This window comes from Phaenicophaeus curvirostris, chromosome 7 (genome assembly GCF_032191515.1).
Source record: "Phaenicophaeus curvirostris isolate KB17595 chromosome 7, BPBGC_Pcur_1.0, whole genome shotgun sequence".
NCBI classification, from domain to species: Eukaryota; Metazoa; Chordata; class Aves; order Cuculiformes; family Cuculidae; genus Phaenicophaeus; species Phaenicophaeus curvirostris.
In genome coordinates, this window is record NC_091398.1 from 26932426 (window position 1) to 26947492 (window position 15067).

General features: G+C 45.2%; 1 protein-coding gene across 15 annotated transcripts in view; it reads left to right on the top strand.

The window, feature by feature from the left end:
• BIN1 (bridging integrator 1) overlaps positions 1-15067 on the top strand; it is a 96741-nt gene that overhangs the window by 54806 nt on the left and 26868 nt on the right. For 5 of the 15 annotated variants that reach the window (XM_069861355.1, XM_069861357.1, XM_069861358.1 and 2 more), the window contains exons 7-11: positions 1488-1580; positions 6578-6663; positions 8606-8681; positions 10628-10710; positions 13395-13445. In XM_069861355.1, the coding sequence (XP_069717456.1) occupies positions 1488-1580; positions 6578-6663; positions 8606-8681; positions 10628-10710; positions 13395-13445 (389 nt within the window). The remainder of the gene's footprint in view (positions 1-1487; positions 1581-6577; positions 6664-8605; positions 8682-10627; positions 10711-13394; positions 13446-15067) is intronic. The other 10 variants (XM_069861368.1, XM_069861360.1, XM_069861370.1 and 7 more) reach the window with 4 other exon arrangements.

Sequence of the window (15067 nt, forward strand, 5' to 3'; positions counted from 1 at the left end):
GCCACGGTACTTTTTATTTTGAAGCTGCAAGTCGTTAGTTATCTGCTCACCTAGTGCGTGCTCTGTGATTAACCTTGACAGACAAAGGGAAGAGGGATTGATGGCTCATTGCATCACTTGTGTGGCAAAGCAAGTTTTGGTTCTGTATGCAAGGCATGAGGCCCAGCTGGTTGTGCCTTCTGTTCAAAGCAATGTTTGAGGGTGAGAGCAGAGTTTCCTGGGGGCATGGTGTTATTGGTGTGTGCCTGTGGGATTTTTGCTGCAGTGGAATTTTCGTAGGAATTATTCTACTCTGGTTTACCCTGGTGGTCTTCACCTAGAAGACTGGCTGCCTTTGTCATTGCTGTGCTCACTCATGTTGCCTCAAATGCTCACATAAGACATTGATAATAAAGGATTGGTTGTTACTTTTTTGTTGAAGTATGAAGAACATTGCAGTTTGAAGAGTGAAATGGTGAGATTTAGGAGTTGGTGCTCTGTTCCTGATTCAGTCTGTGCAAGTGTCTCTTTGTACTTGATTGGACTCTTGTTAGTTAATACATGCACTGGATCAGATTTTTTCACCCTCTGTACTTCAGGCCATAAGATCATGCAAAGGATACTATGATACATCACACTGTCTTAATCCTGTAAAGTTGGGAACGGTGAGTCACTGAAAGTTATCTACATGTGCTCTTCCCAAATGGGCAGGTTTTGTAGCCCAGTGTGATCCCACACTTTGCAGCTTTGCAGGGCTGTGGGTAGCAGCCAGGGCTCACCGTGAGCTGGGCTGTTGGAGGAAGTTCACCTCTCTGTTCCTGTGACTGATTTTGCTCATGTGACCTTTGAAATAGGGTTGTGGTGTAAGGTATTTTGGAAAGTGATGGCTGGCCCCTAGGATAAAGAAGTCATGTTTATGATGCAGTATACAAATGGGAACTGGCTTGATTGGTATTTTATGGTATAGAAATAGAAAGAGCAATGTGAATGCTTTTTGGAGCTATATGGTTTCTTTTTTTCTTCTTGTCTAATATGTGGACATTCTTCCCCCCTAGGACTCCTGCCACTTATTGCTAAACTCACAGCCTACCATTAAAATAAAACACTGTGGACTTTCAGCTGTTGCATGCAAATAATTACAATGATTAATTAATCCTGATCTCTCTTTAAGGAGCTCCCACTTCACAGCCATGACTTTTAGTCGGGTTGTCTGTGTGTTAGGTCACTAACAACTGTATCTGCTCTTTGCAGCTGCCTGGCTGGTTCACAGCATCCCAGCCCACACTGGAGCATTAATTACTGCTAAACTTGGCATGCCTTGAAGGATTCATAACTGATTGGTCCCGTGATGTTTGTTTTTCCTCCTGCCTTGGTGATACTAGTTTGGCCTAGCCTCTAAATACACTCTATGATTTACAGTTTTTTATCCTAAAAGATAAATGTTTGTGTCTCTCCTTGTCTGTTTGTTTTTTTTTCTCTTTTCACTCAAACATGCTCCCTCCCCTCAGCCTGTTTCGCTGCTTGAGAAAGCCGCGCCTCAATGGTGTCAAGGGAAGCTACAAGCTCACCTCGTTGCGCAAACTAATCTGCTCCGAAATCAGGTGACTGCTGATCTACCTGGCTTTAACCCTGCATGCGCTATTTTGGGCTCTAGATTGTACTATGCAACTAACCTCTAGGCAACGTTCACTCTAGTCCTCTCATAGAATCATAGAATAACCAGGTTGGAAGAGACCCACCGGATCATGGAGTCCAACCATTCCTATCAAACACTAAACCATGCCCCTTAGCACCTCGTCCACCTGTGCCACTCTCATGTGTGTCCTTGATACTCCTGAGCCATAGTGGACATGTGGGAGTTGCTAATCAATGAATAAATCTGTGCCTGCCGTATTGCTTTCTAATCAGGTGTGTTAACACTGGACTGTTGTTTTCTCCACCTGAAATGAAACGTAGATGAAGAAAAGCTATGGAATAATGCCAAGGCACAGGGTGTAGTTTCTCCAGTTATTGATTTTTCAAAAAAAAAGAAAAAGAGGAAATGCTGAAAAATTGGTTTCTGTAGTTTTGCTGTTGAGTGAAGCCAGTAAAAAGCTCCCATTGTTTCAAAAGCAATTCCTGTGGTAAAATCCATATTTTCAAAATGAGCAGCGTACTGCCTTTTATGGTAGAAAAAAAGCTGTTTCCAGGTACAGAGTTTTACTCTATATAAGCAGAGAAGGTGGGCCCAGATCAGGGAATATGCACCCTGTGTAATATATTTCAACAGCTCCAGGCTGAGGTCATGGTTGTGTCATATGGCAGAATTTGGCTGAACGTTTAGGTTATAGCATCCTGAGGGACAGTGAGAGCAGCTCAGAGAAACTGCTGAGACTAAGAATTTCAGTCCTCCTTGCATAGAAGTCTGGTTTCCTGATGAAATATCCCTTGGATGTCCTTAAGGGACAAGAGGGAGCTGATGGAAAACTGAGAAGAAAATGTTTTCTGTGGGCAATAGGTGATTTTTATGATGATTTACTGTGATTACTCAGACTGGGAGAGGGCCAGTTACCTGCTCACAAGTTCCTGATGAGCTCATCTGTTCTCATACAAGTGCTCCTACATTTTCACATTCCTTGTCAGTGAATGAATTGCAGTTTAGAAAGGCAAAACAGCTCTCATCTTGTAAAGCACCTGGACTGCAGATCAGGGTAAAGACTGGATTTCCACATCAATAAAGCCTGGGGAAAGAACAGCTCTTAGCAGCCCTGCTCAGGATACATAGCAACAGGGAAATATGTATTCATTTTTTACTGAAGGAAGACTGACATCTGGCCAGCTGCCAGGAGCTTTCCCTGTGTCTCCACTGTGCTGAGAGTGATCTGTGTGGTTGTGGTTCTTGACTAGTCTGCTTGGCCAGTAGTGTTTCTGGAGGACTAGAAGGCAGGTATGGGAAGTTTCTCAAGCCACAAATAAATAAATTTGCCCTTGGGCATTTTTCCTTTTCTCAGACTGGCTGGGGTGGCTGGGAGTAGTACCACTGGCCACAGATTGCCTAGAGAGACTGTACCTACAAGTGCTCCCTCATCCATTGTGCTCTGATCTTAGGCTACTGAGAGCTGATCCATAATTTCACTGTACTGGGTGACTGCTCTAAAGGAGGTGACAAGAGGGCATGAAATCTTTCCATCCACTCTGTGTATGTGTGTGTTAACCTCCTACTAAGTGACATTAATATTTTCAGTCACCCCAGGTATTTTCAAATCAAGTTAAGTCCTCCTTTATGTTTTTCCTCTTCCATTCTTGAATGAAATAGTACTACTGCTAACCTTAATTTTCTGTTTCTACTTGTATAAATCTTTGTGAATAAGATTAGTTTGTATTCTGAACCTGTAGGTTTTCTAGCTTTTCACAAACATGAGCGTGGAGGGGGAGCAGAGGGGGAATAGCTTCAGTTTTTATATTTGCATGACTTCAAGACTGAAGATGTTACTAACAGCCCTAAATCTCATTAACCTCTTGATAAAAGTGGCTGATGACACTGCATTTATTGAAGAGCTTCCTTCCCTTTACCAGCAGCTGTGTTGCTCTCTATTCTTGCCTGATAATTTTACAACCTCCAAACAAAAATGGGATCAGCAAGACTTATTATTTGTACTTATAAAACCAAGTGTGAAAACTGTTGGCTTTTTAGGCCTTTAGCAGATACTAACAAAAACAACGTAGTTGGGGTTTTCTGTAAAGTCTGTTGGGGGCGTTAGTATTGCACGCTCTTGGTTACAAATTTTGGTTACTCTGCTGTTTGAAACAAGAAGAAAAATGGCTTAGAACAGCAGATTCTTGCCTCTTTGCTAAGCTTCCCTGAAAGGCTGAATACAGACTAAGAAGCAACATTCTTGGTATGGCAATGATAACAGAGATATCTCTGTCTGTAGGAGAACACCAACAAGCTGTGTTCTGGGCTGTGCTGCCTTTGAGAGGCAGATCTGCCTGGGACTGCTGTAGGCTCAGACGTGGGCTGGGATGCCCAGCTCTCTTCCTTAAACCCTGCATTATGGATATCTGAACTATTTACTGACCAGTGCATAATTACCACAGTTCACGGCATAGCGTTTGAAGTGAAATGTTCACCAGATTGCCTGGAAGCACCAGGCTGGATATTGCTGGATATTACGCTTCCTACCATCATGCGCTCAAGGTGGAATAACTGCCCCCTGTCACAACTGAACTGGTTGTGCTTGGCAGTCTGAGCCTTGCTGTGGGAAAGGTCTGGAAAGCATTTGTCATCCAGCTTCTGTTCAAACTTTCCCCTTTTCAGGCAGGGAGAGGAAGAATTTTCTGAGATCACATTTCATGAACCTGAGCGTTACGTCCTTCTGCCTTAGTTCTCCATTAGGTTGGCAAGGATGACAGCTGAAATAAAGTGCAGACATGTGGTAGCAGTGGGCTCTGCTTCTGAAACCAATGTCTCTGCTCCTTTCCCCACCATACTGCATGAAAAACCTGGCTTTTCTTCTAGCAGGTCTCATGACTAAGTTGATGTCTGTCTATGGCTCTGGCTGGAAGCAGTCAGAGCTATCCAGTGTTAGGACCCCTGATTCCAAACAAAGTAAATCCCACCAGTGAGATGATCTCTGGACTGACAAAGGAGTGAAGAATTAATTCAGTGCTGTACTTGGGACTGAGCTGAGTCACAAGCATTAGATGGATCTGTGATTTCTATAGCTGCTCTAGAGTGAACGTTGCCTGTTGCTGATTTTGCCTTTGCCTCATGATGTCTCTGTTCACGTGTTGCTTTCTAGGTTCTTTGACCTTCTGAACAGGTAAATGGGAAAGACTGTTATTAATATTCACCATATCTGAGTAATAACATTCAATGGTGCCTCATTTCCCAGTAATCTCATCTCCTGGATTGATTCTGGTTCCAGTCTAATTTGGAAATTAGAATAAGAAAGCTAAAGGATGGTCTGGGATATTTTTTTTCCCTCCCTTTAAAATGGTTACATTAGAAACGTTTATTGGTAGAAGGATTTTATAGCAGAAAGAATCCTTGTGATCATTGTTTCTGATCCAGCATAAACTATGTCTCTGTTTAAATAGGCTTTTTGTTTGGTTTGTGCAAACTCCCTGAAAATGTTGGGTTTTTCAGTGAGTGTAGCAGTGAAATACAGTGGGTTCTGGGTGGAAGCATCATGGGTGGAAACCCTTGCCTGTTCCTCACACTGTCTGCTTAACTTGGAATGTCTCCTGGCTGTGTCTTTTTCTGGGAGAAACTTTCTCTTCTAATCTTGAGTACAAAGTCTTAACCTTGCCTTTGGCAATGAGTGACCCTCTGAAATGTGGAGCTAGCTGGAAAGTAGGAGCTTCTGCAGCTTGCTCAAAAGTCAGGAGAGAAATGGAGAGTGTAAGGATCCTATGCAACACTGTGAGGAACAGGACTCTGAATTGCAAAATATTTTTAATTTCTTGCTCCCATCAGTTCTATCTTTGTATGTACCTGTTGCTAAGGAGCAGTAAGCTGGATTTCTTTAATTAAGCTGACACAAAGAAGCTAAAACTTCTCTTTGTATAGAAGGGGTAGAAATCTGACTGCAGACTTATAGAGAGGTCCAGTTCCCCAGTGGCTTGCAGGCTTTTTTGAGTCCTGTGGCATTGTGACTTTCCTGCTGTTGTCACACATAAATGCAGGAACTTGCGCTGACCTTCAAGTTGCTCATGCAGGGATTTGCCATCCTACATCCCACTGCACAGGGTTATGGGGGAATGCTGTGCAGTTGCAAATTACAAAATAGAAATGTTTTTAATTAGTGAACTTTGAATTTTAAGTCAGGGCACTTAAAAGAGATCACCGAGGACAAAGATGGGAAGGAGAATTAGTTTGTCTCTGGTGCCTGCTGTCAACCAAAGAAAACAGAATCATATTTTGTCATTGAAACCTGGCAGAATTCATGTGTCAGATTTGGGATCTGTCAGTGTCTAGATCAAAGGGACAAATGAAATTTAAAATCTCAACTTGGAGAAAGAGGTCCTGTATTGTCTTTGATGTTGGTGGCCAAGAGCCTCCAGGGATCGCTCTTGTTCTCGATTCTCACCAATGAGAGTATGTGAGACTGCTGAAACCAAGACCTGCTGCTCAAACACTCCTGCCTGGCCTCCTGCTGGCACAACTCATGCTTTGCATACCCTTCCGTGTATCTCAAGTCAACTTTGAGAGCTGTATCAGCACACCTCCTCCCTTTCTCAGAATAAATGGGGTTTTGGCATGACCTTCATCTGTATCCAAGCTGGAGATTGAATTACCTGATTGTCTCTATTCAGTTCGTGAAGCCAGGGAGACTTGTAGAATTGAAAACGCATAAGTGGATGTTTTAATTACTTTCTGAGTATCCAAACAAGGAAATCCATTGAAAGGAAACATGAGAGTAACATATACAAGCTGAAGGGCCATCAGGTCACTTGTGATGCAACCCTGGTTTGGGAAGACTCATTTGGAATGGAGATTAGCCCATGCCAGAATTTTGCCTTGTCTCCCAAAGAAGTCAAAAGAGTTGCAGTTGTCCTAGCCCTGCAGGGGACTTGTCTGTGTTGGAGCTGATGATCTCCCTTCTCTGTTATTAAGGCCGAAGAAGAGTTAGTAAAGGCTCAGAAGGTGTTTGAAGAGATGAATGTTGATCTGCAGGAGGAGCTGCCTTCACTATGGAATAGGTGAGTGTTGGAAGTTTTCCCAGGGGCTGGTTGGAAGGAAGCAAGGACCTAAGCTCTTGTATCACTGTTTTCTTTATGTTGGGCCAAGTGTCCGCTCTTGTTTCCTGGATCTTCTCAGAGTCTATCCTGGAATTCCTCATAGCAAGGTTCACCCTGGGCTTTCTATGTTTTTTTCATGATCCTCCTGGAAACCTCAATTTTACCACAAGGAGAAACTGTATTTCTGTCCTTCGATTAATCCCTTTGCCCTACCAACTCTACCCAACTTCCCTGGGCAATGGCCCGGCTACTGCTGTGGACAGCCGACAGAGCAGCAGGCTGGGTCACTAAGATTTTGGGTGTGGAGGTGGCTGGCTAGGAGGAACATCTGCAGCTGAATGTGTGTGTCAGGTTAAGGAAAATGAGGTGTTGGGCGGGCTTATACAGTTGCTGAGGTGGAGAGAGCCAAGGAGCGATGCCTTGATCACTATGTCTCGCCATGCAAGCTTATGAGCACCTAGTGAAGCAGCAAGATTAATACAAGAGGGAGGATGAAGGAGCAGGTTGCTCTGTTTTGGATGCCACTTTCAGGTTTGGGCAGTTGGCTGAACAAAGATGAGCAAAGAATCCTGGTGTGGTTGCCTTCTCTTGTGCTCCTGGCTATGTGACAGAGGACCCAGTGGGCAACTAGTGGTTATACCTGTCCTGTTGTGCTCTATTTAATAAAACATAGCCTGGGTGGAGGAAAGTGGGCTGAGAGAATAGGAAGACCTGGGAGGTCATGGATTCACCATATTAGTGATTATGGTGATGGAAAAGAAGCAGAGAGAAACAAACAAATATGCAGCTTTGAGGAACTGGAGGGCAACAGAAGCTGTTGTATGGGGAGAGCGCAGTTGAAAGCAGGCAAAATTCTCCTAGGAGTATCCAAGTTTATTATTTTTAAATGCAGTGATCATGTCTTGTTGGCAGTCATAGAATAGTTTGGGCTGGAAGGGACCTTAAAGATCATCTAGTTCCAATCCCCCTGCAATGGGCAGGGACACATTCTACTAGATCAGGTTGCCCAAGGCCCCATCCAACCAGACCCTGAACACTTCCAGCGAAGGGGCATCCACAGCTTCCCTGAGCAGTGCTGGTCTGTGGGGGATGGAGAGAGTGGGCAGCAGCGGGGTGGGCAGGCAAAGGTCTGCCTTTCCTCCCTTTCATTCCTAGCCCGGGTCAGGACTCTGCTCAAAGCAGCTTGCAGGCCTGGCTGAGGAAAGAGCTGGGAGGGGTACAGGCATCTGGGTGGTTCCATGTGCAGAACAGTGATGCTGTTGGCCGTGGTGAGCATCTCCCTCCTGCTGTTGTTCCTCCAACAGGGTGCAGGTACAGCACTGTTGGCAGCTGGCAGGCTGGCTAGAGGAAGGAGGGTGGCAGGCAGCTGCTGGGGTTTTAAGGTGCTGCAGGTTGTTCACAGGCTGATCCTTCTGCTTTCCTGTTACTCTCTGCCTGTCCCATCCTTTCCTAGTCTTGCTCCTGAAGCACAGTTCATTGTTTTTTGCTTCCCCTGGTGCTGAGGGACTTAACAGTGAATTAATACCTGTCTTCCTGCCAATTCCCCTATCTCACCCCACACTCCATATGCGTCATAGCCTCTATCCTCTTCCTTTCCATCCCCCTACCACTGGCTTTGTTATTTTTTTTTCTTCTCTCCCTACCTTACCTTTCACTTTAGCCAATACAAATTCAGATCCTATCCCACCTGGCCTCCTCCTCATCTTGCATGTATTTGCTTTGTATCTGACCTGTGCTCCCTCAACCTCTCCTCGCTTCTCTGTGCTCTTCTCTTCCAGCATGTACCAGCACTGACAGAGTTGAGTTTGAATGGGAATGGTGGGTGGGAGAAGGGGCATAATTGAAAGCTTTTGGGGGAGCATTGAGTCCATTAAGTTCTTTTGTCTCATTTTTTATTTGGCAGTCGTGTTGGTTTCTACGTCAACACATTCCAGAGCATAGCAGGCCTAGAAGAGAACTTCCATAAAGAAATGAGTAAGGTAAGACAGCTAACAGCTTGTCCTACTAATACATCCTCTCCTCACTGTTATTTAGAAAAGCCCACAACAACAGCAAAAAGAACCCCAAACACCATCACCCGCCTCCCTCCCCGCAAAAAGCCAGTCCAACAAACCTGAAAAAAATTTCTGGAGAAAAGAGCATTTGCCTGATGTCAGAGGAAAATGTTAATCTTTACTTTTTATCTGTGCTGCTTGGGAGAAAGGCTGCCTGAGTTTGTGTCACTTGGCAGGGCTCATTTGCAGATCCACAGAGCAGAGGGAAGCCACTTTCAGCCCTGTCTCTTGCTGCCTGTTTTAGTTTGTCTGTGTATGTGACCTGTCACCTGGGCACTGTCAGCCTGGCATCTGTTTGCCTCCTGCTCTGCTGGCTGGCAGCAAGTAGCTGTGAACCTCATCTATTTAGCTGTGGGAATGAAAGCAGCAGGGAATCTGTCAATCTCCATGGCAGCTGAAGACTAAGACTTGCTGCACTCCAGACCCTCAAGAAGATACTTCCCAATGGTACCTCTCCATTTTGGCTTCTTTCCTGCCCTGTGACCCAAAAGAAGGCATTTGAGTGCTTAGCATGGGCTACCAGTTGGCTCTGAGCTTGAATCGCAGCAGTAGTGGCGTTGTAAACTGGTGGCGGCAGGCTGGATCCTGATGCTGTGCACCAACACCCATTGGAGACCTCAGGAATAGTCTGTGAGAAAGCCCCCCGCCTTGCTGCTTTCATTTACAAATATCTTCTTGTTCTTTTGCTTAAAATCTAGGGAAGTCTTGAATTCCTTAGGTCTGGACACTGATTTTAAGAGTTTCAAGCCCTCTGTAATAAGCAACTGAGAGCCCAGCTGGAAAACTCTTGCATTCCCTCTGCAATGTCATCCTGACAACAAGACAGCCGCTCAGCAACAAGCAACATTATAGTCCTTCAATTCCCAGCAGTCAGGGGCCCTCTGTGTCTGTGTAATGCATCAATTTTAAGCCCTGCTGACTTTTCATGGGGACCTTTCCAATTAATAGCTTGCTTTTCTCCACTGAGGGATAAACTGCTTGTTAAGAATAGGGAGGATTGTTATAATTATCAGTTTGTTGCTGTTAACTTACACTCTGCAAAACACGGGAAAGAGGTTTGTTAGACGGGAATTCTCTTGTATCGTGTCTTGGATTTTTCTTTACTGAGAAGTTTTATATGAGACCAGGGCTTTTGCTTTGTTCCATAAGAACCATCTGGTTCTTATTACTGCTATAGCATCTAATTAACTGCTGGTGTTGCTGGCATGACACCTCCAACATTGATTGCATTGGATTGCTCCTCCCACCAATGATAAATCTGGCATCTTATGTTGTTTATTAATCAGCTGTTTTGGAATAGGAGTGTCTGGGTGAAAATAGCGCCAGGGAGAGTTTAACCCCTCACATTGCATTTCTCTGACGATGTCCAGGGTCCTGCCCAAGCCTAAGTGGCTCAAGGCAGCCTGTGAAGTCAAGGCTGCTTGTTGACTGAAAGTCCAGCTGCTTTTGGCTCCACAGTTGAAGTAGCCATATCCCAATCTTTATAAGCAGGTCTGAGGAACAGCTTTGGCTACAGAGCTGGAGTGAAGCACATTTCTTGCACACAGACCCTTAGGTAAACGTTGCCTACTTCTGCGGTGGTACCCGGCAGCACGCCAGTGGAGGCAGGTGATAGAAGCAAAGAGGATGATGTGTAGAGGACAGAGAGCATTCCCACGCAGCACCAGCAGCTCTTCAACAGTTTGAGTGCTGTAGCGTTTCATGCCCCGTGGAGGAGTGGAAACAGATGCAGGGCTGTCCTCTCTTGGGATAACAGAGTATGTCTGGGTACAAGCCTGTGTTTGGTCAGCCTGCGCAGGCCAGCCCAGACTCTTCTGGCACTTGGGCTCCTTCCTTATTGTTTTTCTTTCTTTTGTTTTTGTATTTTGCAGTTGAACCAAAACCTCCATGATGTCCTGGTGGGTCTAGACAAGCAGTACTCAGGCAATGCCTTCCCTGTTAAAGCACAGCCCAGGTCAGTAACTGTGGGAGTAGTGTCTTTCCCTCAGCAGGGGAGGAGGGACAGGGATGTCTCTACCAGGGACATTGAAATCTCAGTGTTGTCAGCTGAGGAGTGATTTTACTACCCGTGTATAATGAGCCAGTGCCCTTCTGAAGACCCACTACAGAGCATGTCCAAGATGGCACTTGGGGATAGGTGACACAATGCAATACCCGCTTATCTTTCTAGAATAGAACGTGGAGGCCTAAACTTTCAGTAGGTGCTGATACTTAAGCAACTGACTCTCAGCTCTGTTTTTTTAAAGTAGAATTCCATGCACCAACGTGTAATACTGAGTTGCCCTTCCTTCTGGGTCTGCTTGCCTAGCACCTGTCCTGTTCTTTCCCTCAAAAGCCTCCACCGCGTACCTGCAGCTTGTGAGCTTCAGCACTAAGAGGCAAATGTTTTTCCCTAGCCTCTCCTTTGGCCCTTCACATTTGGAATCACTTGTTTTCCAAAGCCTTTTGTCCCTCCTGTGTGCCCAGCTGAGATGCATTTCCTCTGTGTGTGTTGTGGAAGTAGTTGCAGCCTCACTAATATGAGGCCTCCTGATCTTGGAGCACTTACAGTCTGCACGAATGCAAGGACTGAGTGTCTTCCAGGCCTTTAGTTTTCTTTCCTCAGCTGAGTCCAATTTTGTACGGTTAAGCACAAGTCTGCACATTCTCTAGTGCTGAGAGGAGTGGGAGAGGTCGGGCTCTGGATGAGGCTGTCTGGCTCCCATCCAAGTGCATGAGGGATGAAACAGTGTTGGGTTCTGGCTTCCAGCTGCTGCCGATCCCATGTGCTGGGTGAGCCAGAGCACAGCCCATATTCTCAATTGGTGGATTGACGGAGGGAGGAGGTGAAGCCAGCGTGAAGTAAAGGCAAGCTGTGGTCTAAGTGCATTGATTTGGAAGGGCTAGATCAACTGTTGAGACCTCTGTGTTCCCTTGTTTCTCCTCCCAGTTTAACCTCCTATTGCAGTCAAGCATAGACAACTTGCGTGTCTTCTTCCAGCAGTGTGTGGTGTTTGCCAGCTCTAATGAAAGAGAACATTGAGTTGAATTTGGTCCCTGAATTTTGGATTGCTAACACTAAATTTCCAAGATGTTAGTAGAAATGCTTCTTGTGAAAATTATGTCTTCCAAAGTTAGCGTGTGGTGTCTGTTAAACATCACAACCCAACAAGATTGAGGAGGCGGGGATTCCCATTCCCTTGCTGCCGTGTGCCGTGTTGTCTCTGATAGTAGCATCCTCTAGGGTCCTTGGAAGAGGATGGGGTAACAGGAGAGATGAAGGCTGTAGCCATTGCTTTGCCTAGGTCCTTCCTCCTCCTTCCTTTCTTCCTCAAGGAAGTGGTTGCAGGCTGTAGTGACAGCGTGGCCTGAAGTTTCTGGCCTGAAATAGTTTCCAGTGAATAAGATGCCTGTCTTCATGATTCCTGCCCCCACAAACTGGTACTTTCATCGGGGGCTGTAATGGGTGTTTCAGCTGCAGTTCTGTGCTCTTTAGCTGGCTGCAACACCACATAGCCCTAAAAACCAGAAACGAGTGCACTGGCAGAGGTCTCTGTGGAGGCAGCAATCTGAATGCTGCTACTTCATTGCTTACTCTCTGTGTCTCTGATGAGATGCCAAACCTGCTCCACAGTGACTCCCTTCCCCCTGAGCACAGTGGAGCAGGGTGTTTGTAGGAGGATGTAGCAAAGGTTTGCCAGGGTAGTAAACGTGTTTTGCAGTGACCAGGAAATGTTGTGAGGCACTTCTGTCCCTCCTGCCTATCTGGCCTCTCATTGTGGCACAGGACTGGAGTGAGAGTGAGCAGGAGGAAATAGCTCTCACTGATCTGATTGCTTCTTGTGGTCTGCAGTACAAGCAGATGCTTCCCTAACCCCTCTCTACTAGGAAAGGGATTGGAGGTGGATACAATGGCAGGAAATGAATGAGGAGGTGTGAGTAGAGAGGCAATTATCCATGCACATCATTACAACATTCATGCAAGGCCCTACAGAAATATAACTGTGACTGATGAATCTGGTGCTAGCTGTGTAGCACGGTAACGCAGAGCAGCTGATCTATTTCTGGGAACCTCAGACACGTTTGGGATTTGTTTCTGAAACAGTTTGAACATTTGAGGCTTAGATACCTAGGATAATGCTACAGATCTCCTAGTGTAACTGGAGGAACTGGTAAAAGACATAGTAGGAGAGATGCTGATTAGGTTCCGTGTACACACAAAGACTGTACACAGATTGCATAAGTAAAGGAGAATGGGGAGCTTGTTTCTTGTGTACCAACATTTACATGGGAGAGAGTTGAGCTATTATTACCTGTGAAAAAAAGGACACTTGGAGTTCTCTGCTGGTCTACGCAGTTTCCTTTTTCTTCTTCAAGTGCACGCTGGCCTCATATTCCAAAGAGCAGGGCAAACACTCGTGTGCTCACGTATGTGTAGATTTTTGACAGGCACAAAAAGCCCTGTCCTGCCCTTTCCAAACTAGGCCATAGCTTTCTAGAAACCAAGGGAAGCGTATGCACGTTTTGTGTGTGTGTATGTATGTGAGAGAGAGGAGATCTATCTTGATTACAGTGAGTGTGAATGGGTGCCTAACTTTTATTCCCTGGTTTGACTGTGTCATCCTGTAACGGAAATGATTTGCGTGCCATCCCCAACAGAAAGAAAACTAAACTGTTCGCCAGGCTGAGGAAAAAGATGAGCAGGTACTGGTACGGAGAGCAGCATTTTTGATACATGTTTGATTTAGTTCTTAAAACTGGAGAAGCTGTTGCTGGACTTCTAACAGCCTGGCACGTGTTAACCCTGTGATTGGAGAGGGGTCCTTTGCATGATATGATGTGTTCATGGCCTGCTGGATCCTGCTGAGATCTCTCTGTGTATGGATAATCCCATTAACTGCTTGTGTGCCTGGTTTGAATCCTTGCTTCTTTTCCTCTATAAGAATGTGGAGTGAAAGCTTAGACGTTGTCAGTTCCGTTGGTTTTCTGTGACTAAAAGCACGGTGCTGGATTTTCCATGTAAGATATAGGCAATTTTGGTGATTAACAACTTTTAGTTTTACCTAGTGGGGATTGCCCTTTTGAGTAGGTCTGAAATGCTGCTTTCTTTTTCCCTGCCTGGACAGGGAGGACCATGAGGCAGGTCTTTCATACTCAGAAGTCTTGTCCTATCTACCTGTTTTAGTTAGGATGATAATGCAGGGGGAGAAGGACAATTCCAGCTTTTCTCCTTACTTGCTCTGTTCTTGAAAACCATCACTATCTTGCTCCATCCATTTAAAATTTCATGCAGGGCTGAAGGAGAAGGAAGCCTGTTGTCTTATCTAAAGACTAATATCTGCATCTTGCCTTTCAGGAGAGTGATGGCATTAAATAACTGGATTGCTAGAATTCCTAGAGTTACCATTTTCCTAGAGTCAAGGTCAAGGACGCTTGACAAGAACGTGCTCTGAAGCAAAGTGGGACTTGCTGTATAATAGCATGGAAACTTCCTCTAATTTTTGTTTCCATTAGTCTTTATGGTGTTACTCCCTCTATGGGGTCCTTTTAGGAAGCAAAAAAAACCTGTAATTCTCAAGATGGTGTCCTTCCAGCAATAAAAGCAACTGCTGGTTGATTGGGATCCTTGCAAGTCACACAACCCTTCTCTTTGTCTCTGCCAGGAATCCTTCGCAAAGTGGAAGGTTGGAGAGTGGAGAATGGTAATTTCACAGGGAAGCTGATGGGCAAATCTTGGCTTTTATATACTCAACTGAAAAGTAGTAAAGGAATGTCTTGTGAAAACCTCTATTCTGAAAGTTTTCTACTGTAAGAAATTCACAGGAATACTTCTGTGGATGTCAGTCTCTGGTTCTTTGTTGGACCAGTGCTGTACCTGCACCAGGAAAGTGAGCATTCTAATACTTCCACTCACTGAAAGTGGACAGATGCTACAGTATAGGGAGAGTTAGTAAATATCATGTCGATGAACTCTAGCCATAAGATATTCCTGCTCTGCCCTGATAAAGTCCAACTGGCCCAGCAGTTAAGGTGCCTGACCTGAGCTGTACTGGTGGTTTCTGCTGTCAGAGCAGCTGCTGGGGTCACAGAGAAATGTGCAACCCCTGGTGCAGGGAAGGAGGGTCTGGGACTTGAGAACTCTTTGATCTGCAGTAAGAATGTACATTTGTGCCACCGTATGTTTAGATATGTAGGGTTTTTTTCCTCCTTTCTCTTGTCCATCCACCCCCCAGTTAATTTAATTATTTTTGCTAAAAACTAAGTTACTTTTGGCTTAAAGGCCCTGTCTGAGCTGTGATGCCAACTTTTTTTTTCTTTGTAGCTTGAGAGCT